Here is a 24389-nt window from a genome sequence, read left to right as displayed (position 1 = left end):
GTTCACATAAATCTGCAAGTCAGCACACTACTGACCTTCTCGGTGAAGTCATCCAGTTTTCTAGATTTCTAGCTATTAAAAACATTGTTGTAATTAAAGATTCCAAATGACTAACACAGAAAAAAAAAAAAAAAGCTGGGCCTCAGCTTCCTGCGTCTGTTGACACCATATGTCTTAGAGAACACCCGTGTGTGAAAAGGTAATTGGAGAGGTGGAAAATGATCTGCCAAAAACTCACCACAGTCTGTTTCTTCTGCAGCATTTCTAAATGCTCAACTAGTCCCTCATCAGCCACGTCGAACGGCGTCTGGCCCTGATGCGATAAGAGAAGACAAGGGCATACCCAATATGGCACAGCACCAACATTCAGAAAAGCACTATTTACCAGCGAAGAGCAGCAGGGATCGTGCTCCACGTCCTCCCCCCCAAACGCTGAGTAGCACACCCTGTTTCATTCCAGAGGAGGGAAAGCCATGCGACAGCGGTGGTAGTTTTACAACTCAATCCACGGTCTGAGCAGCCCTAGCCATGGAAGTGCAGTTCCCTGACGGCGCCTGCTCAGATCTAACAGCCAGGAGCGATAGGTTTGACTTTCCAAGTCTGTAAAAAGGACACTCTTGCCCTGAGAAGGAATGGGATCAACCTGTTGTACCGTATCATCATGTACTTGAACCCCACCAAAGGCTGCCAGTCCTCAGCAGGGCAAAAAATCTGGGAGCCATTTCCACATGCACGGGCATTTACAAAATAAAACAAACCAGAAGAATTGCTTTGTGGCACAAAACAAGGAATCAGTTACATTCTCACCATAACTAAAGCTGTAATAACCATTTAATTAACAACACATAATGAAACCCAGCGGCTAGGGATCAAACAAATAGAGGCTGCCCTGGCCACGGGACCTAGCAAGGCAACAATCCTTGACTGGGAAGAGCAGGTAATGCAGCAAAGACAACTCTGCCTGTTTCTTTTCAAGTCTGGTGTAACACTAAACCCACACACATTCCGAACACTGTGGAAAAGCACCTTAACACAGAAAAGATTCCCTGTATTTCGGATGCCAAAGAGCTCACCACACTAAAACAGCTCCTTCTCAGCCCTTTCTTTCACATTGATTTCCAGTACGGGCAGATGCACTTAAATAAATAGTGCCACATTTCTCTCATCAAATGATGTTGCCCACTGGCATTCCCCCGTGCTGTTCCAAGCACATACAACCTAATTTCCTCCCAAGAAGCAGCCGCGGTGCGACAGAGCCCACGAGGCTGCTCCAGCGGGAAGCGTCTCACAGATGCTGCCTGGACATCGCAGCAGGGAGGGGGGGAAGGCAGAAACAACCCTGAACAAGCACCCAGCAGCTCTTGAAAATCCACGGGGTCTTCAAGAAAAAACTTCCAACTATTAGGATGGAAGAATTTCTTTTTTCTCCTTTTCTTTTTTGTCCTTCCATCCTATTTTTCTTAGTCATTTCTCACAAATCTTGAGTCAATTTTTTTATTTCCCTTTTTATAACCAATGTAGTAGAACAGGAAGGTTTAAAGCTGCCGGTTTCTCAAGGGTTTGCTAGTTCTCAGTGCCCTACACCTTAATAACAGCATATTATTTTGCACTCCAAGACTGTTTATTTTGTTGTTAATTCGTCAGGATTACACTAAAACAGGAAAACACAGTAGCCTCTGTCCTTCCTTACAATCTTTGTCCTAAAATTTAACCACTGATCTTTTCCAGAAAAACCTTTTCTGCCTTCCTTCAAGTCAAGATTCTTTATTTTCTGATGATTTTAAATGCTCCAGTGCACGTGCCAGGAGAGCTGCTCACCGTGCAACTTTGTCATGGCGTTGGATCAAGTGGCAGGCAATAAAGCTGATATTCATCTGGCTATAAAATACATTGCATAAGTTGTGCACTTATGCATCTGTGTGTACTAACCAGCTTGTTCCTGACGTCCATATCGCACAGTGCCTCAGCCAGGATGGAGCAAGCCTCCTTCACTCCCCAGTGTGCAGCAGCATGGAGTGGAGTCCAGCCGTCATTGTCCTGGACGTTCAAATTAAACCCAGCCTGGATCAAAAGCCTGAGGAAAGAAGCAATATTGATTTCTGCCCACTCCAGAAGGACTTCTCGACACGGAAGAGTTCACACTGTGAGCCACGGAGTAGGCAGTACGGTTCACAATAAGCTAGTGGTTCCTTAACTTGTTTATTCACCCAAGCAAGACCCCACTCAACGTGCTTGCAGCTGTAACAGAATAGGGCAGTAAATGAGAAGTGACTTCACTGTAAAACCTGCTGGAATGCGTCTAACTGGTCAAGGTCCCTTTCAGCCTGCTCTAAACTGGGAGAACACCTTCATTTCCAACCTGGCATCGGTGGCCCAGTCTGAACGCCAATGCATGAAACCCAGCAGACTCACTCAGGCACTGAGCAAACAAGGTGTCCCTGCAGACTGTCACCTCCTAACAAGGAGCCAAGCGCAGCACCTGGCATGGGGAGACATTTGGTAACTGGGGCCAGAGTCTTGGTTCTACCAGAGAACAAAGCCACCCTGTAGGAACCGTCCAGAAGGAGATGATGCCAGTAGGGCTGCCAGGTAACAAGCAACAACGTTACTGTGATTGACAGATGTGAAATTTGTAAGTTAAGCAACCCGCATTTGGGTTAAGCAACCAAAAAAGCATTTTTGCAAACTAGTCCTTGCACAGTTAAAGTAAATCTTACCCAAGCGAACCTGCTTAGGAAGACCCTTGCACTACATTTACTGCTGTGCACCTTCCACCCACCACCTTCTCAACCAGACCCGAGCGCTAGCGTTTCGTAGTAGCATCTGGAGCTTCAATATTTAAAACCAAAACAAACAGAAGAGAGTCAGTTGTCACCTGAAGCTTCAGAGACATATGCACACTGGCACACCAGTGATCAGATGAAAGTACTGGGCGGCTCATGTAACAAAACTGACTATTATCCAAGGTGTTTAAATATTGAAGAAGATCCCAGCGGAATTCTGTGAGTCCAGTAAAACTACTACTGAAAATTTCCATCATGGGAAATTCCACCACCCAGAACCACCCTCCTGCAGCACAAGGGAAATCACGCACAACCCTCGAACGGCACCAACGGTTTTGAAACTTCTGCAGCTTTACACCAACACGGTACTGTGCTAAATAAAGCACAGTCATACTATTGCAGCAGTGTGCTTCTCTGTGAAAGAAATTTTAAATTAGGTGCTGACTTTATGTTGATTTTCCAGATGGCAAAAGGAAGGAACATAGCTGCTAAAAGACTCAAGGTCACAGACAAATTCCACATCTCATTTGAGAGTTAGCTAGCTCCTGGCTTCCAGCCCCTTTGGTTTAAAGTCACTGAAGCTTTGTATTTGAACTTACAGGGTGGCCATAAAATACACAAGATTGAAACAATGTCAGCTTTCCATGAGATCTGTTTATCATTACAACAATCAATGCCAAGGAGTAGCTGTCCAGAACCAAGTCACCCTGCAAACAGTGAACGCAGCCTTCACTGAGGGCTGTTGATACACAACACTCCGCTGAAAGTCCACAGGACCAACACCTCAAATTCAGAGGATATTACATTTCTATCCACATAAGCTGTGTTAGATTACTGTTCTTGGGCACGGTACAAGCACAGACAGCTTATAACTCAATTATAAGTTCTAATGAATGAATACAAATAGGGAACATGGAGAACAGCAAAATAGAGCTTGATAGGTAACAGCTCTTACACGACAAGTCATGCCACACAAAACTATGATATGAAATTAAGGATCATGATAGATGAACACTTTCAGGAAGGATTTTAATGTGGGCGATAAAGGAACCTTGCTGATGTTCAAGGGCAGCTCCACCTATACATAAAGAATAGAGAAAAAAGCTTTACTGTTGGAAACCCTGATTTGACCTTACTAGTAAAAAAATTAAATGCTTTATTGCCAGGAAACACTACATCTGGCAAGTTTACGTTCATAATAAGCTTGTCAGTGCCAGACCAGTAGATGCAGAACTGTTACTTACAGGAATCCCTCTGTCACGGCTGGTGGCTGCTGCAGCAGTAGCATTAAGGAGCAGGGCACAGTGAGATAGGGGTGGACACTGTTTTTCCACTAGAATGGTCGTGTAAAGTGTTGGGGTGTTTGTGATTGTCATGCAGCATGTATTGGCGCTTTGTAGGCTGAAATTATACTTTTATCTCCTAATACTGTTTAACTTCCTACTCCTAAATCTATTACTCCAATAGTGAAAATTGAACCTTCTCATTTATGTCTCACTCTTTGAAAACCTAACAACACTTTAGAGGCCTAGAAGTATGAAAGGGAATCTTCCAGTCCCTATGTATTTCTAGGTGAACCACTATGGCTGGGCACATAAATCTACAAAGCCTCTTGAGAAACAGCAGCCTGAAAATCTCAGTATGAAACAGATTTCTCTAAACTATAAAGCTAGACATGTTCCTTATGAAAATCAGCCTTAATTCAACGCATCAGCCCTGGAAAGGAGCTCCTACCTCATGACTTCAGAATAGCCCTTTGCTGCAGCAACATGAAGAGCCGTGGCACCTGTTCGAGGCTGCTTTGTATCTTCAATTCTCCCACTGTTCAGCCACTGTCGGGCATCCTGTAGCATTTGCTGCTCCTCTTCTTTTCTTGCCAGGTCGAGGTCTACACCTAAGAGGGTGAAGCACAGAAGAAGAGATTATCAAGTAAAAGATCTCATGTACTTGTTAAACCTACCCTATGTTCCATTTGCTATACAGTACTAGTAAACTATTTGTAATATTCCACACTCACACACACACAAAAATAAAAGTACCAGCAGAAGCATCTTCTAGAAGCTGGGAGAACTCTTGCATCACTGACAGAGACTTCAAAAGCTGTCTGACTTCAAAAATCTGAAAGTTGAGCCACTGGTTGCAAACCAGCCAAACTAACTACTAGGCTCAACTGCAAACTATGGGTGGAAGGACTGCGTTCTGAAGATGCAGTGTCCTAGACTGAAATAAAAAATGAAAAGCAGCTTAACAAACTGTATTAAACTATAGTGATATAATCTACAGTGAAGATGTGAAGAGATGATCCTAAGACATCTCCTGCAAGAGCAGCATGACCCCAGCTGTATGCTCACTCAAAATTCAGCACAACCTGCAAGCTACAGATACACAGATCTGTACTGCACCGCCGCCACTCCTGCCAGCCTTGCTGAAAGAAATCTTTAATTTTCGCTGAGCAGCAAACCACCAGATTCTGACAAAACACAGTTCTAAATCACTTTGGGGCTAGAAGGCCAAAAAAAAAAATCTACTCTGATGGCTTACGAGATCTGCTTTAGATGAAGTCAAGTGAAGTAAGTTCATCAATACACACATCTGATATGACAGAGATACGGACTATGGGGGTTTCTGATAACAAGAGGGATGAGTTTCCCATCCTAGGAAACAACTGCTATGATGTGGAGAGGCTGGGTGGCTCTGGCTGGTGGGCTGCGTCAGTTTTTTCATAAGTGGACTTTTTATGATAACGAGGTCATGTAAGGACAATATATCAATCAGAAGTACAATACAACTCCAGGTAAGACTAACCAGACTAGAGCTCGCTGACTCAGGAAAAAATATGAAGGGTAAGATGACAAATCTCAAAAATCAAGAAAGGTGGTGAAGAGCAACTGACCCCTATGGATTAGGTATTTCAGAATAAGTATGAAATGATTTCCAACTAAATTATGGGCAATTAAGTTTAAAACAGAACAAAAGAAAACATTTATCAACTCAGTCAGAATTCTGAAACTCACTATTGCAGGACGTTGCAAAGGTTTGAAATACAACTGCCTTCAGAACAAATTAGACAAATTTGCAGTTATTAAACATAATGCTATACACGCCAGGAGTTCCCAAAAAGGACTGCACAAGTTCATGAAACAGAAAGCCACGGGGGATTCATGAGTACACAGAAAGCCCATCTGGCTCAGGAATTCCTTGAAGCACAGCAACTGGAGCTGGGAAAACGTTTGGGAGGGGAATCGTACACACGTGTCCTGTTGCTACAGTTCGCAGAAGGCATCTACTTATAGCTACCATTGAAGACAGGCTACAGGGCTGGATGGACGCTTATTTAAAGTTCATACCAGCAGTTCACTCCAGCAGTTACGATCCTTTTAAACTGTGTCAACGGGAAGCTTCTCGGTGGAGACAGATGGTTGTTTCAGGGCATCTTAGCAGGATGCCGCTAATGTGGTGAATCAATGAAAAAGCCAAGCAGAATCCAAAGAAGTGTCAGGCAAAATATCTGCAGCTGAGGCAGAATTACTGCCTTAATGTCCTGCAAGGCTTGAGCCATGTTATTACCACGGTCAGGTTCAAGACCATCCAAGGAATCTGAAGGTGCACAAGTCCATGGGACCTGACGAGACGCATCTGCGGGTCCTAAGGGAACTGGCAGATAAGGTGGCTAAGCCACTACTGATCATATTTAAGAACACGTGGCAGTCCGGTGAAGATCCCACTAACCAGAAAAGGGGAAATGTAATCCCCATTTTTAAAAAGGGAAAAAAGAAGACCCGGGGAACTACCAGTCAGTCCCACCTCTGTGCCCAGCAGGAATATGGAGTAGATCCTCCTGAAAACTACGCTAAGGCACATGAAAAACAAAGAGGTGATCGGTGACAGCCAACGTGGCTTCACTAAGGGAAAATCAGACCTGAAAAATCTGGTGGCTTTCTGTGACGGGGTTACGGCGTTGGTGGATGCAGGAAGAGCAACTGATGTCATCGACCTGGACTTGTGCAAAGCTTCTGGCACTGTCCCACATGACATCCTTGTCTGTAAACTAGAGAGGCATGGATCTGATGGGTGGACCACTCAGTGGATAAGGAATTTGCTGGATAGTCACACTCAAAGAGTCAGTGACTTGATGTCCAAGTGAAGACCAGTGATAAATGGTTCCTCAGGGGCTGGTATTGGGACCGCTTTGTTTAACAGCTTTGTCGGCCACATGGACAGCAGGATTGAGAGCACTCTCAGCAAGTCTGCTGACAACACCAAGCTGTGTGGTGCTATCGACACGCTGGAGGGGAGGGATGCCATCCAGAGCAACCTTGACAGGCCTGAGAGGTTGGCTTGTGCAAACCTCATGGAGTTCAACAAGACCAAGTGCAATGTCCCGCGCATGGGTGGGGGCAATCCTAAGTACTGATACAGGTTGGGCAGGGAATGGATTAACGGGCTGAGAGCAGCCCTGCAGAGAAGGACTCGGGGGTGCTGGTGGATGAGAAGCTCAATGTGACCTGACTGTGCGCTTGCAGTCCAGAAAGCCAACCGTATCCCGGGCTGCGTTACAAGAAGCATGGCCAGCAGGCTGAGGGAGGGGATTCTTGCCCTCTGCTCCATTCTTGTGAGACCCCACCTGCAGTATGGCATCCACCTCTGAGGCCCTCAACAGAAGAAGGACATGGACCTGTTGGAGCGAGTCCAGAGGAGGCCATGACGATGATCAGGGGGCTGGAGCACTTCTCCCATGAAGACAAGCTGTGAGAGTTGGGATTGTTCAGCCTGGAAAAGGCTCCAAGGAGACTTTGTAGCAGCCTTCCAGTAGCTAAAGAGGCTGACAAGAAAGCTGGAGAGAGACTTTGTACAAGGACATGTTGACAGGACAAGGAGGAACGGCTTTCAGTTTGAAGAGGGCACATTTAGATTAGATATTATAAATAAATTTTTCACTGAGGGTGGCGAGGCGCTGGCACGGGCTGCCCAGAGCAGCTGTGGGTGCCCCATCCCTGGAAGTTCAAGGCCAGGCTGGACGGGGCTGGGAGCAGCCTGGGCTGGTGGAATACTTGCCTGCTGCTTCCTCGGCCAGATTTCAGATCTCTTCACCCATACACAGTAAGCCCACGGAATTTTCTTATAGAGAGTCTGAGTGGTCTAAGTCTCACGTGCTCAACCCCACTACTGATTTACCTTGTTTCTTTACTTGTTCCAGAAGCAGGTCCTTCATGGCTGCTTCCTCCGCGATGTCAGATGGGACTTCACCTTCACTGTTCACAGCAGCCACGTTAGCTCCATGACTAATTAAGTACCTACGGGAACGAGACCCATACCAACATGTTAGACCTTGCATGCAGGCTTCAGTGCAACTTATACAGTAAATCAAGTAGCAGAATTAAATATTTGGCTTTCTCATTCAAAATCATTACTCATTTGGCAATTCCAAATAAGTCCCTTATTCTTACCAAATTGCTAGACTAAAAAAGTTCATTGTAAAATGCTAGGTCCCTGGTCACTGGCTCATAGCTTTTGTTTCTCTGTACTTATGCAAATACCCCTAGCTCTTGCACTGATCTAATTGATTATACTTTTTTTAAAAAAATGAAATAATAACAATTAAAAAAAGATAAGCCAAGCTATCATCAGTTTTTTAATTCTTATTTTTACAACAATACCAAAAATTAATTCAAGAACAACCCATGTCTTCTTTGGCTTGTACATCATGTAACCAGTAGAATTCTTTTAGAGATCTAGGAGGGTGAGGCTGCTTAGTTTTAAAGTTTATTTTCAACGGCTTTGAGAAACAGTTATCAGTATTCAAATTTTGGTTACTTTTTGGTAGCTGTGGTGGACTGAATACATAAGCATGGTATGACTAGTAAAGAATAATAATATCTTTCATATGAAGAACTAGTATTTGGGAAGAAAGAAACCCAAACCGATAAAGGATTGTCCAAAGAGTTCAGAACTGTTCCAGGAGGAGTACAACATGCAGAAATAAATAAGCCACAGAAATTTTTTAGATTTTGTTAGAAGATATTGTAGAGGACTATCTGGAGAAATACTATTTTTTCCCATTATTCTTCTAACCTATAACACAGCCTTGTTCTCAGAAAAATTATTTCAGTTGGGAAACTACCATTTATGTTTGCCTATTGTTTGGTTCCAGTTATTCTGGCACTCCAGGTCCTGTATCTGAGCAACTCTCAAACTCTCAGAGCAATCTGTCGGTGCACAAGTAGTCTGGTATCAGTATCTTCTCTGGGACAGACTATTAGTCCTTTGTGAACATAACGAACGCTCAGATCAGGTGCAGAATGTTATTTCAAACCCTGGAATCAGAAACTGTGCCAAGAAGAGTCAAGTCTTTGTTGCGAGTCACTTATAGCAGGTTACTGCTTTGCTTTGAACATCTACTGGACACAACTCTGCTATATTCACTGTCTTTTCTTTCATATGTATTTTATGTTTGTAGTCACTAGGCTACCTAACCTCTTTTGGCAGGCCACAGGATTTCACCTGGTTGTGCCCAAACTGAGCCCAGTATCTTGTGTGGTAAACAAAACAAAAAAAAAAAAAAAGAAAATGCTCCAGTTGTAAGTGGGTTAAGTAACAAGCAGTTACTTCTGCCTAATTATCTTTTGTCAGACAGTATGCAAGAAACAGAAACAGAAGATCTGCATTTGAGGAAAAAGAAACAATGCTGCTGGTGACTGCGGAGCCCAGACCATTGCATTTCTCTCGCTCAAGCCTCCACACAGCTGCAGTACTGCTGACACAGGGCTGTCCACAGCCAGAAAAGGCAGTTGCTTTGCAAAGCCTCAGCACAAGGGCGAGCACTGGTGCAGTCCCCCTTTGAACTGCTCCATACACCTCCTGTTTGGGGTTTACACCAGAACGGCTATATGGATGTAACTGCACTAACACACATCTTGTAGAGAGACAGAATTCTTTTTGGTTGGAGGAATAAAATCCCAAATCGCTCTTCGGTAACACTTAAAATTCTACAGGGGCTCCCTGCTGTCGGAAGCGCACAGCGAAGACGGCAGCGCCATGCTTCGTTACACGTCTCTGTGTCGGTGTGCCTGCCCCGCGGCTGTCGGGTTTCCCTTTTGCTCGGCATTTTAGCCAAGTATCTAACGAATCATAAGTCACTGTAATAGGATCGGCAAAAGGCAACCCAGTTGCAGGCTCCACCTTAATCCTCACGAATTAAGAATTCAGTAACAGGAGAAATGCATCTATTTTCGGCATTGCTTCTCAAGATGTTGTGTAAGTCTCACAGCACCAATCGCCTGGGTTCCTGCTCTGAAGACATCGAAAGTGTTATAAATACCCAGAACAGCCTGAAACTCACTCACTCTGCTATGTTCAGATAGCCACACGATGCCACCGCGTGAAGAGGGGTCCAGCCCTCGTTATCTTGCTGGTTCACATTGGCTCCATTCTCTACAAGGAACTTCACCATGTCCAGGTTCTCATCTATACAGGCCTGAGGGAGAAGAGGAGGGGTTACATCCAGGGGAGGGAAGGATTGAAGAGAAAAAGAAGGAAAAAATCAAGCAAGTATCGGTGTTACATCAAGCGTACAACCTCCATTTGCAGTATACTGTCAGCAGGTAATTCCTGGGCTGAATTTCCTACTCTGTGAGCTAGCACACCTTAAAATTTAAGGTAGCATGAATTTATGAACTAAAATAATTTCAGAACTTTCAAAAATTAATTGTAATTCAGAGTCCCCAGGTGGACAGCCTCTAAATTTATTCAAACTTTACTTCTCACCAATTGATCTGTCTCCTTCCTCTCTCCCACACTTTTCTCCCTGGAGCGAGGACGCACGGTAAAATGATATAGCTGTATTAGTTTTAGGTATGGCATCAAATTCCTCTAAGCCAGACAAGCTATGTATTTATTTAGATTATGTTGCTTCCCTCAAAATGTCAATGAAATAACATCATAACAATGAATGAAATGAGATAACGCTAGTGGTAGGGATGAGCAGGGAGAACACGAGCTCAGGAAGCCTGACTAAAGCAGACCGCCTGTGTACTGGCTGTTGCCCTTTACAGAAGATGTGACCATACCAAGGGTAGAATTTTAGAGATGTTAATAACTTCTTTATTCAGCAGTATCTATTAATTTTCCTGAGTATAACCAAGCGCAACTTTCCCTGTTAGCTCCACAGACCCTGTGAGCTATTGAAGAGCATGACAACCCTTTATTAGCTGCTGTATTAATTCTAGAGCCTGCATTTACAGAGACCTGCTAGCTTTGAAGTTGCCAGAAGAAAACCTAGCTAGATTTTCAAGTCTCAGCAGTTCTGTTGGGTGGAATTCCTCCTTCCTCACATTCCTGGCTACAGCACGTTCTGCGTTGCATTTACAGCTCACTGGAGGCTGCTATTTAAGGATGAGCTGGCAATTTAATACATACGTCCAAATGCATGTGCCTCAGCTGAGAGGCACCAAGCATGACCAGGAGGTGAAAGGACTGTCTTTTACTGCGTGTCCAGCTACAGGGAGAAACAGAGTTCCTCATTACTAGAGGGGGAATCAGCTTGGTTGAAATGGCTCCAAAATCTCAGCACTCAGTCGTTCTGCATAGCTTGATGTGGGCACATCTATCAGTTACGGCAGTCAGATGACTTCCAGATGATCGTTCCTCTAAAACGAGCGACACTGACTATCCGTTCCTATCCTGGCAAGTAATGAAAACAAGGAAATTTTCTCTACCCAACACCCCCACTAAAAAGAGACAATCCTACAGTATCTAACACGCTCATCTATGCTGCACAGCTTATTTCAAAGGAGAGACATGTCCTACACCAGGATATCCAGCTCTTGCTATTTCTCCTGCAACTGCAAACCCTAAACTAGGCTTTCACCCTGCAAACACCAGTTACTCCTACATTTGCTTCACTGACAAGCAGTCATGCAAAAGACTAGCCTCTAAATCTCTAAGGAAGCCTCCTCCAGAAAACTTAACTCCTAGCAGAGTTACTTGGCAAACACGAGAGGACACAGGGTACGCCTATGGCACTAGGAAAGGTCGCCCCAGGAGCAGACTCAAGCACCCAAGTCCTGACTGAGCCCACGCTGCAGTTTTAGCACGTTTCCTGCCCTTCTTTTAGCCTGGTTTGCCTTAACCTTTGCCAGAAAAGTACAAGCATAATTCTAGCAATAGTTCACTTCAGGGACTGCTCCAAACCCAGAAATGGATGAGACTGCCCCGGGTTGGCTCCATCACCCTGCTCAGCACATCAGCACTCTCCTACCCTCAGGCACGAAACAGCTCCATCCTGTACACCCAGCTCTGGGGAACTTCCCTTGGATTATTTCAGGCAATAGGACTGAAAGAAAAACCAACCAACAATCCCAAAAAACTCCCAACAACCTGGGGACTGAAGAGTATCACACTGAATTCAAGTCTGAAGCCACAAAACTCAGGAGCTAATGTCTATTTTATTGCCACCCATATTTACGGCAATACACTTCAAGATTTCCGCCCCCACAACTCAAATAAATTACTTACAATCTTAACGATGAGTTATTTACATTTACCTGGGAACACAACCATTACATATCACTTTTAAAATAAAACTGACTTCGTCTAAAAGTGTATTGCTCCAAGAATAGCCAAGAGAAGTTCACCCATGCCGTGGTTTCTTTTGAGCAGAATCATTTCTGGCTGACTAAAGAATTCAAAGAAGAATTTTATCAGCATGGCTCTGACAAAGCAGCAAGGTGGATGTTTCACGCCTGTACATACTTACTGCTCTGCTGTATTTGTTTAAGTATTACCTGCAGTTTGAGTGTAAATCTAAATTTAGACTGAAGAACGGCTCTATATTGTGAGCTTTGTACATATCTGATGGAGAACTGTATTTACACTGTTTATCATTTAAACCACCCAAATACACCCACTACATCTGCACATACTGGGAACTGGCCAAGAGAAAAGACCAGTTCTTGCTCAAGCCACTGGATACACTGGACTCTAAACTAATTTCTAAAATCAAGTATCTGTTTAAATGCATGAAAGACACCACCCACCCCCCTTCTAAATTTCTGCCTGTTATTGCCCTTGCTGTTCCGCTGGTCCCCGTCTCGCGTAGTTCCCATGGAATGCATGCTAGAAACAGAAGGGATAATGGGATCAAAGCCCACCTGTTCCTACACAGAAGTCTCCGGTAATTTGACTCGCCTGGCTTCTGAAGAGATAAAACGATGACAAAGTGACAAAGCTACATGGGTGCTGACAACAGCAGGCATTCGCTCACTTCCCCAAGGGAACCGTAACACATTTCATCCTGCTGTTTGCATTTGCCATGAGGATAAAGTCAGTCGCAAAGGTGTACTAAGCCCTTACTAGAGCAGCACTGTGTTCTTTAATAACTAAGAAAAATCACCCTCACTCCACCCTTCACCACCTGTGTATCATAAAAACTGCTGTTCAAGTTATGTGATCAAGCAATGTGACGCTGTTCGGCAAATATTTATTTGAGTATTAGTTAGTGACACGAAAGAATAGAAATTAGCAGAGCTGGGTAACACGAACAGGGTTATTTTAATTACTTGAGGCTGCGTTAGCACTAGAAGGTATGGCTTCTTGCCTGCCTCAAATGTCAAAATGCAAGGGGTTTTTTGCATTTTTCATAATATTATATAATACTAATCATATTGGCCAAGATTTTAAAAAGTGAGGTGGAGAAGGATTTTCAGGAAATGGCATTTGACAAAAAGAGGTACTGGATAACCCCTGCTCAGCTCTGAAAATCTCATCATTGCCATATGTAAGAAACTATCAGGCATAGGATTATTCGTATCTTTTTTTAGTCAAGACACCCTAAAAGAATACACTGCTTGTATCTTAACACGCTATGACATATTTAACACACCTTAGAGCAATAATTATGAGGCCAGCAACTGGGATAATGAGTAAAAATGTTCATTTCTAAAGAACTTCTAAATTTAAGAACTTTAGAAAACACGTATAAAAATTATAACAGATTAAATGGTAGCTTTTAGGGGCTGCAATATATTTCTGTGTATACTTTTAAAGTATCAACTGAGTAAGGCTTGCATGTTATCACAGAACTCACACTTGCGCACACATTAATGGTATTAGTAGTTACATACATGACGTCATTTTACAGAGCTACAAAGAACAGAAATTCCCACTGTTCAGAAGCATTCAGGGCACACACTTGCACACCTAAAATTTTTGAGAGCCCTGACTGGTAATACCCCTGCAGAAAATCTCTGCTGCGTGTTTTATTGCGTGTATCTGCCAAAGCCGAGCGCTGCAGAACACCACGTAAGAAACACATTCCCTGAGATTCAGAGGGTAAAGTTCATCTCCTGGCTAAGCAAAACGGGTTACCTGAGGTTACTGGAGGAAGGAGAAGAGGACAAAGAGGAAGTAAACGGGGTAGATGTGTCCTCCATTAAGTACTATTAATCCTCTAACCTTAAATTTAAGAGAGTGGATAAGTTTAGTAACCCGAGAGGATCTATTGCTATGCGAAGTCCTTCTCTTTTATTTGATACAGCATTCCTTGGGAACGTTGTAAGAATAACTACACTGGACAGCAATATTACAAAGCAGACACCTGCCCCTCCAACCCCCAGAGGGAGGAAAGAAAGTAAGGAAAAAAAAAAAAAAAAGCTGGTTGAAAATTAACATTGCCTTTTTGGTGGGTAGTTATTTAGTGTGAGGAAACACTCCGTCTCCTAAATCGCCCTTAGAGATTTGCATCAAGAAAAACGCATACACAGACAGGCTTAATTCTTTCAATTTTCAGCACTGCTAACCCTCAGCTGCTTGGTTACGCATGTAGGAGAGGACAAAATCAAGGTTAACTACAGAGCACAGCATTTCTGTCTCTGTATTAATTCCTCCTTTTTCTTCTTTGTGACAGATACCATACAACCTTGAAGGCGATGAGATAGGGTGGGAGTAGGCTGTGACCACCTTTCCCTCTAATCAGAGATCTTCAGCGGGCTAATCTCTTGTCATCCTTCTATTTTTCTTGGCAGTTGGTTAGCTACAAGTGCTTCTGGAACAGCACTAATGTATTGCAGTTTTAGCAGTCTTTGATGCAAACTGCATGCAGTGCCCAGAATTACCCACTAACCGCTCAAAGAAAGTTGGCTCATACAATTTAAATCCCAGGCATCACTGGGCAACTCTCCATCCACGGCTCATGGTGTTCCTTCAGCTCCTGGCAGGGGACCAGCATTTAGCAGTTTTTCCATAGGGAGGAAGTGCTCAGTTTCTAAAATTTGCAGATACGGCATATTAGCTTCCCCCTCTTAGATAACAGGTGTAGCCCTTTACAGCCAGGGACACTCACTGCATTAATTTATTTTATTTTTTTTTTGCCAGTAGCTATTGCCAAGGCATTCTTCTTTCAAGCACGAAGTTTACATTACAATAATGAAACGGGGGACACCAGGAAATGTTACAGAAAAACTCTGCTCATCTGGCAAAGCTTGCTCAACAACCAGACAAAATCTGATCTTTATCTTGAATGAAGCCTCATTATTATAATATATTGTTAGTGTTTGCTCCTTCCTCGGAGCCTTCGGAACACACAAGCATCACTGCACTTCTGGCGAGTATCAGCGACGCAACAGCTCCAGCTGCCTGCCAAGGTTTTTGGTTTGCTTATCTCCTGGGCATCCCCCACAGGACGGACACAGGATGATCTGGGAGTAAAAGGAGTCAGATGGGCTAAGACTGAAGGGTTCAGAGGACCAAGAATCAAGCTCCAACAAGCTGTAAACAGTACAACACTGCTCACTTTCTAGGGGGTGCATCACATTTAGCAAAACCCCAGCCTATGACTGGTGTTACATTCCCACTATATAATAAATACATATAGCATAGTAGCAAGGAGAACAACTGCACCACCTGACAAATTCCTAAGAAATGGCTTGGGATCAGCTAAGTGAGGAAAAAAGATACCTTTCCATCTCCACATGGAGAAAGGGCAATGGCTACAAACCCAGAACACAGAAGCCATGGCAATGCCTGCACATCAGCAGTGCTGTCACAGGCACCCACATTAAGGCAACTGTTTTCTCCACAACTTACCCAGTATTGCAGTAGTTTAACACAAACACGTGCACATTCAGTGCAACTGTTTGCAGGCAGAACAGTTCCCATCAGTGTTTCGGCAAGAGCTCCTCAGCAGCACAGGCACTTCAGCTGCTGCCTCCCTGCACAACACGGCAGCGCTGCTCACAGCAGTGCATGTAACAAGGCTGAGCTTGGCTGAGAGCGTACTGCATTTCTGAGTGCAGCCCCCTTAAGTAAATATTTAGTTTACAAACAGTATGTCACATCACCCAGTGTCATATGATCACGAAATAAAATAGCAGCAGTGTGCTTACAAGAGCTTGGAATTAAACTCAGCCAAGAAACCTATAATAAATGCTTTGGGTTTAATTTTGGCTATATTTAATTCCCTGGTGCTCCCTCCTTGGTTGGTCAGGATCTGGGAGAGAGAACCTATGCATTTTCTCAAGGTGGAGGAAAGATGCAAGAAGGGAAAAGAAGAAAGGGCTAACGCTTGGCTTCTGCGTTACGTGTTTCTACTATGAATACATCGGCCTTGTGACAGAACTCTATCCCGGTGACTTCTTGGTGCAGAAGAGTGAAAATCTCATAATCCTACCATGTCAGATTCTTGAGTAGCAATCCTCATGGTTCCCACATAGAAATCATAATTGGCAGCTCCACTTGTCACACGTAAATACAATATGTAAACTAGCTAGTCAGACACATGCCGGCTTTTTAAATTGAGTATTAGAGGCACCAGGCCAGCAGAGACCATGCTTCATCTCTTCTAAGTACTCCAGTATTCATCTCCTAAGCCTTCCAGGAGTATGGTACCTCTTGGCCTGTGCAAAATGTTGCTGTTAAATCAGATCAGTCGTGAAACCCCCATTATTAATTCTTTTATCAGATTCTCCTGAAATCCAGAAATCAAGCGCAGATACCATCGTCACAGCTCACACATACAGCCCTCCCCTAACATGGTTTGCCTCCCTCTGTTCCATCACTAATCCCAGTCCCTGTAACTCTTAAATTAAACTACTAACAGAGACCTCTGAGGTTCTTCCGTACAACCCCACATTCATGGCATAGCATTCTTGCACTGATCTTCAGGACCCTTCTCCATATGCCAGTTTGCTCAGAAAGCCACTCCATTCTCCCACATGGTTAAACAGTTCATATTTTAGATGACAAGATCCTCGGAGCAGGGACCATTTTAAGAGTACCCAGATCTCAACAACACAACAGTGTCAAGAACAGGTAAAGAACAGCAACATATATCCTACTGTGCTACTGGAGTTGGAGAGGACCTCAGGACACTTCTAATTAATGCCTCCTGCTCAAGGTAGGATTTGCAGTGAACTCACACCAGCTTTCAAGGCTGTGGAGGTGTGTGTGTACAATATGTACACATGTGCACGTATGTACTTATATACAAACACAGATACGCATATTTATTCTTCATAAATCCAGGGATCTTTATATTTGTGGGGAAGGACTAGTATACACAATTCGTGTCATGTGTCTGCTGCCACTCTGATCCAGAACTGACTCACCTCCATCGCTCAGACGCTTTATTTACCCAAGCCTCTAGCTTTCTCCTCCCAGATGATGTTCTCATGCTGGAAACCTGACCTAGACTCATCTGCGTGGCAGAGGCTGCAACACCCGTTAGCTACAAAAGATTCTGCATTAGATATGGGTGATTAAAGCGGCTTTTGTTCATACAAACCAAGCACGCCCCTTCCTAACACTACCAGTGGGACCATGTTTGACAAGATCAGACAGACCCACATCACACTCAAACCGACTAAAAGGTTTTCTTCGGGCTAAATGAAGAGCCAAAGAGTTACTGCAGTGAACACAGGCCATAAAAAGCATGAAACTAAAAGCAGAATGTTTTCTGAGTGCCTGGAAATGCAGTCTTGAATTCAACACGAGAACCTCACAACTTCTTAAGTAGGTTTAACTCCAGGTTGCCAGGGTCTCTCCTGCCCCAGCCATTTGTTCCCACACCTTGCCTTGCACAAGGTTCGTTTCATCGACATTTTCAAAGTGTAAAGAAACAGATGTACCCAGAGGGTGTTGCCTGTCTCAGCTGGGTGGGATGTATTTACCCTCACAGTACCTGTCCTTTCTCACTGCCTGCAGCCCAGCATAAACCCACTTACAACAGGGTGAGATAGATCCCACCCTCACTAACTTACCAGCGGTCACAGGATAAACCTCTAAGCGCCAAGATTTACCAGGTCACTCCTTGATCTGAGGCTTGAGATGGTTTTCTTTACCACAGCCTTACGCTACGTGATTAGGGTAACTAGAGCATTTGGAGGAGTTTTAGAATTGGTTAAAGAGTTACAGACCAGAGGATAATACTGATACCAGCAGCAACATTAACTGTTAATACATTGGGGGCTGGCAGAATTAGCAGGCCAGTTAAGTCATACTATCACAACACACAGGTCACAGTCAAAGGGATTAAATGACAAGACTTACTTCTCTACTGTTCTCCTGTCATAAGTCTAAAATATACGGAACAAAGTTAGCCAGGAGATGAAGGGAGTCAATCTTCCACCGAATGCAAAATAAGAGTAAATAAATGATGTCAACATATACTGCAAACAGCCAGTGCTCCACAAAGGAAGGCAAGCCTGATGACAGCTGAACAGCATCAGGGTTAAATCTGGGAGCACAGAGAAAGGAGTTCACAGAAAACAAAGAGAAAAGCACTCCCAAAATAGCCTTGCAACTGTCACCACTAGCGATTGTCAGCACTGGAAGGTATGACCTTGCCATCGTGTCTCATGATCACAGCTCTGCTCTTAAGGAGGCATTTGTCAGAACCAGCACTACCAAAAATTCCACGTCCAAGTGATCCCGTATCTCTGGCAGCACAGATCACACTCACCAGTGAGTCTGGGAACAACAAACTGCTCTTACTGTTGCTCCTGCAAAAGCATGGGGCTTCTGCACCTTCCCTCCTCCCTTCTCAGCCCTGGCCTCAGGGCACCCTTACGGCTAGAACACCCTGCACGGACACGCACTGGGTACCACAAACCCAGTTTTAACATCTTTGTGCTTTAAATTCCTTGTGCAAATCTAATTCTGAAACAATCAATTTATTAGAACTAGCAGGAAGAGGTAAATTCTTTAAAGAGAGCTGGGGGAAAGGGAGGGAAATGAGATAAAAAGAGTATTATTCCTTTCCTAGCCTAATTGATTAACTATGTTGCTTCATTTTTTAACAGCACTTGAGTCATACCTTCTCATGTAAGCAGGAAGAGAGGTATGGCTTATGTCATGTTTTTCCATTGGAAGAAACCCTACAACAACTAGAAGTACTCCGCAGTATCCATGCCAGTCATCAAAAAAAACCAGCAACAAATCTCTCACAATGATTAGCACAACAAAAAACCCAGCAGAGCACAAGGGAAGAGAGGAATTCATACGAAGGCATAATTATTTCACGGATGTAGCATTTTCAGGATGAATAGCAGCACAAAATGTCAGGTGAGCTGCTCTGAATAGAAGCCACATTTTGAAACTACTTATACCTTCATATATGCACCGGTGACATCAACTTATTTACAAGGAGGTGGATGTAAATATCTGCTGCGCTAGACTATAGATGTCTTAGCTAAATGTCTGTGAAATTCTTTGTAATTATCAGGACTTCTGCTTTGGCTGTGCAGCAATGGTACGGGCAGCGAACACTGAGGCACCACGCTTCACTTCGCCGTGGCTGGTACATGACCTGCTTTCACCGAGGTAGCCCTCAGCACGCCAAAGCTTCCGACCGCTTCTTTGAGATGAACAGGAGCCACCGCTGGAAGGAAAGAGGCGGTCAGTTGGACACGCACACTGTGTTCCTGAAAAGGGAGGAAAACGGAAAGAAAGCTCAATTGCCCTGCTTTTACCTCTGCTACGACGACAGGCATAGGCACGCGGGACTGCCACCTTTTTGCCCCTCGTTTAACCTTTCTGATCATACAGCATTTTGGCAAACCTAGGAAGATCAGCAAGGACCGCAGATACAAGTGCTCCACTATGCAAAGAGCCACAGGGATCAACCCCTCACGCCAGCCCCTCCAGCCTCACATTATCTGTGCCGCGCCATGTGTCCAGCAACCTACGCTCAATTCACCTCCCGTTCAGCCAGGACCCGGTACAGCCACTCCCCACTTCCACTCTGCTTTTCCTCTGCAGTTGATGGACTGGTTTGGCATTTGCATTCATCAACCAGAACACGGAGCTCTAAACCAGAGACAGGCCGTGCAGGACTGACTTTAAAATCCAACGTAGATTATCATTTTACTCCCTTCCTTTTCATCATCTTCATCCCCTTAATTGCAACATGATTTTTAATACCCATTATTTCAACAGCAGTTGGAGGCTAATACTTTGTACCATCTGAGAAGAGCTTGAAATAAGTCCAGTACTTGATCAACTGCCAACACTAAAAATAAAGTCTTTCTGTCACTAAAGAGCAGGGACTGCCAGTTTTCTAATGGCGTAGATCAGCATTAGCTTTTCAAGTCTCACCAGTTTAGTCATTCTGACCACTAAGTATTTAATTTCTCTCCCACTCAGCCACTGCTCCCTGGCACTGGATCAAGACAGTATATAAACCCCTGCCCTTAAATTACTCAGATTTTAGTTCCTGCCTGAAATAAGTCTACGTTTCATAATTAGAAAGCTCACAAGCATTTCACTCCTGTGTGGAAAATGTAAATTTAGCTGCTGCAGGTTTGCTTAGCGGAGAAACTTTCTGCTAATCCCCTCGTTCTTCAGCTCTACAGGCGCCACATCAGTGGTAATATTGTACCTATTTAACACAGTTCCTACAGGCATTTTTACAATGCAAGCAAAATATATATGTGGCTGCTGCCATCAGCTATATTACATAAACATATTCTAAAGTTCCAAGATGCAACCTTAGATCAGCTTCAGCCAAACTAAGGTGGCCTCCTGCAGCCCAGGGCTGACACTCGCCCCGCTGTTTTGAACAGGCACTATAGGTTGCAGAGTAAGGCCAATGCCAAATGAAGACTAACTTTGTCAGTAATGGGGGGCAAAAATTAAAAAAAAATAATCACTTTTCAGCCTGCTCGGCCATGTTACGCCACTCACACCATACCTGCTAGCAGGGCAAGCTGGGGTAGGAAGGCATGGCAGGGCCACGCCGTGCTCCAGCAAACGATCCTTTATGGGAAGAGTCTCTCCAGGTCTTCTCCTAACGGGAGAACACCGCTGCAAGTGATTTTAGCTCCAGCTTGGCAAACTAAAGGTGAGATTTGTGTTACCCAACGATAGACCTCAAAGGCAGACAGCAAATCTCCACCGGCCACTTCAGGCTTTCTGTAGTCTCCCTGATGGAAGGAGCTGCCAGGGCTGCCTCCATCCCCCCCAGCCTCACGCCAGGCCAGCAGACCCTCTCCCCTAACAAGGGGCACCGATACTCATTTGATACCCCACTAAACAGATCCAGGAGCTAAACTGGCTGACAGTGGGACCAGACAAGCACTTACACTGGTATGAAAAGCATATGACAAGAGCAGCAGGAAGGGCAGGACTGAGACAGTCTTGGGCTGCCACACAAGTATTCACTTGGACATCTTGCTTATGTCAAGACAGACAGCTCACACCGCATATGGCCCAGGGAAAAGCTGTTTTTTCAACAGAGAAAGCAACAAAGTCACTCCAGGGCCAGTAGTATTGCTTTCACAGAAACCATCTCTTCCTTATAGACACCGAAGCTCACGTAGGGGAAGAACCATGAACTCCTGCAAACACCAAGACGTGCCCAGTTAGCACTAAGCAAGGGCGAAGATGATGTGGCTACATGCGGAAACACCTCAACCCGACTGCAAAGGAAAAGAAAGAGGAGACTCTTTTGGTGGATACATAAACAGTTTATTCATAAGCAGAATATTAGGCCCTTGGTTTCAGCGCACATCATTGTCTTACAGCCACATCAGGTTTTGTTTCAAGATCTGAATCTCACCTTTGTGGCCAGGGAAAAAAAAAAAAAAAAAAAAGTGTTAGTTAGTTTATACAAAGTAAAACACACCTCTCACTAATTCTACTTATTCATTCTCATTGCCAATCCTGCAGTGCCTGGGAACCGGGAAGATTTTCTTCTTTGCAGTGATTGATTCAGGTGGCTAAATACTCTCCAAGTACCCATCCTGCGCGCTCCTGGGGGCTCAGCAAAGCTCATCACTAGACAGACACGTAGCAGCTTGCTCAGTCGTTTTCCAGTCCTGTGCAACTCCGAGCCTTCGCATTCAAGTAAAGAAGTTGTTTTTCTGAGTTTTGCCATTCTTCCTGCCTGCTACCTGAACAAGAGACTGGTATCCACCATGGCTCAGCTGCCATGAAGTGTCGTCATTCCCAGCAGGAAAAGGCACCATGTCAACAGCACACAGTTTTCTTTGAAGCGTAACAAACAACGAAACAGATGAATAGGGTGTTGGATAAAGAAATCTTTTTAAAAAGAAAGTGATTCCACACTTCTTCCTGACAGGACCATAGCTGGGATCTTGCAAGCATTTCTGTTTCCAGTGCAATCATTTGGATTTGCAACATCACTTAACAAGGTGCAGCTTTAAGGAAATGTTTTCTTTCAAATACGTTGAAACCTTGATATAATTTGATATTGCAGCAGAAATTAAGCTATATATTTTCTTAAAACACAGCAAAAAGACCCCTATCTAAACACAGCAATTTAAGGTCTGAACTATAGCTGGCATGTTTAGAGTGGAAGGTAAAGGACAATATAGGAGTTTACTGTCCTATGACAGAGTCTGCACATCTTTTTGGCAACAAACTTTTCAAGAACTCCCAATACTGGAAAAAGATGTGTGCTCGATATATGTTTGAGAATCCAATTCACAAGAGTTCTCAAATGTCAACTACACCTTCAGGCAGAGTTCATTTGAACTTGCCTTTATTCACAGGGGAAAAAAAATTAAGAAAAAAATAATCAAGCGATTCTATCAGGGCTGCTCAATCCATAGGAAAGTATTTTTGAGTTTTGTGGGGTTTTTAATCCTGTGGGAAACAAGCTAAAGCAAATCTCAGCATGGCCACCAGTAACAAAATTACTCACTGATGGCTTCTGAGCCTATCGCCCTCATCAGCAATCCAAACCAGGGTCTCAGGGACCGTGCTGGTGGTACCCATGGAAAAAGAGAGGTGGCGGCAAATATGGTGCTGAGAACAAGTGAGCTATTAAAGAAAAGAACCTGTAGAATAAGGTCACTGAAGAGGGCCGAGTGATGCTCGAATGACAGCTCTTTGCTAGACCCCTGCACAGATGCTTTCATAGAGTAACTGAGCACTGTAAACGTGTTACAGATGCTGCCACACACTGAACTCTTGTCAAAGCATGACAGCAGATATCTTGCTAGTTTGAGAGATGGACACAACTATGGTGTCAACTTTCCCCAGTGACATTAACGACATTTTGAGCCTAATCAAGAACTGTGGTCCCTGTGATCAAAGAAATACAGACCTGATACAAACCTTCATGTTTTCCTAAGAGTAACGTAAACCCAGTTACTTGCTCCAACGCCACGCACATGCCCTGCATGGTTTAGATACTGGCAGCCCAGTGTGAACTCCTGATTGAGTGCTCTGTCAGGGCTTTTGAAGTGTCACACAGCCCCGGCTAGCAGATGCCGAAAAAAGGACGTAGCCAGAAATGGACAGAGCAATGAACACACACAGCAAGGGGAGGAGTGGCGGGGGAGAGCAAGCTCTTCACCTCTCTAACTACCATTTACAGAAGCAGCAGCCAGGCAGACTGGCTGGGCTTACAGGTGAACTACAGCAATTAGTCACCCTTAAAGTAAAACAAAACCCGGTGGAAGTCCAGCTAGCGGATGGTGATCTCCATGTTTATTGCACTGTCTCACCTGTGCATTAGTCTGCCTTGCAGGTGGGTGGCACAGACAATCCTCAGAAACCAAGGACCATAACCTGGGTTAAGAACAGGAGAAATTTAGGAGAGGGCAGGGTTTGTTGACAAAGCCCAGCTGCCAGAGCCACGAAACAGTCTCACTTCTGAGTGGATCACCCCATTTCTGCTGAAGAGGGAAGCCAAGAGCATCGTGCAGGAGGGCTTTCCGGAGGTATCACAGTGCAGCCCCATCTCTGTGCCAGCTGCAAAGGAAGAGGAAGAGCTCGCAGGAGGAAGCAGTGAGCTGATGGCTGGGAGAACAATCCTACAGATGGGTCTGTCTCACCAGGACATGACTGCATGTCCCCAGCACCATGGACTCACCCCTGGTTGACGGCTGGGTTGCCAGCCTGAAGCAAGAGCTAGGCCATGAGCAAGTGATTTCATGATCAGGCATAGACAGACGGGTGACGATAGCCATGGACGGCGTGGTGACTCGCCTGCTGGAGGCAGGACAGCCAGCCAGCAGAGGCTCTAGAAACAAAACGGCTTGTGTTAGGAAGTTGGACAGCAGGACTGCTAGGGTGTCGCTCCTGCAAATCACCCCATGGCTATCAGTAGGACCAAACGGACCAGCAGCAAGTGTCTCACTGCATGGC

At 44.4% G+C, this 24389-nt stretch overlaps 1 protein-coding gene across 1 annotated transcript in view; it reads right to left on the bottom strand.

The window, feature by feature from the left end:
- Nucleotides 1-24389, bottom strand: part of PPP1R12B (protein phosphatase 1 regulatory subunit 12B) — a 124331-nt gene that overhangs the window by 83150 nt on the left and 16792 nt on the right. Inside the window, 5 exon segments of the mRNA XM_040616460.1 lie at nt 239-313; nt 1930-2074; nt 4518-4677; nt 7959-8077; nt 10127-10257. Of these exon segments, the coding sequence (XP_040472394.1) occupies nt 239-313; nt 1930-2074; nt 4518-4677; nt 7959-8077; nt 10127-10257 (630 nt within the window).

Source organism: Falco naumanni, chromosome 17 (assembly GCF_017639655.2).
Source record: "Falco naumanni isolate bFalNau1 chromosome 17, bFalNau1.pat, whole genome shotgun sequence".
Taxonomy (NCBI): Eukaryota; Metazoa; Chordata; class Aves; order Falconiformes; family Falconidae; genus Falco; species Falco naumanni.
Note: the sequence above shows the minus strand (reverse complement) of the source record. Positions and strands in the feature narration are given on the sequence as shown.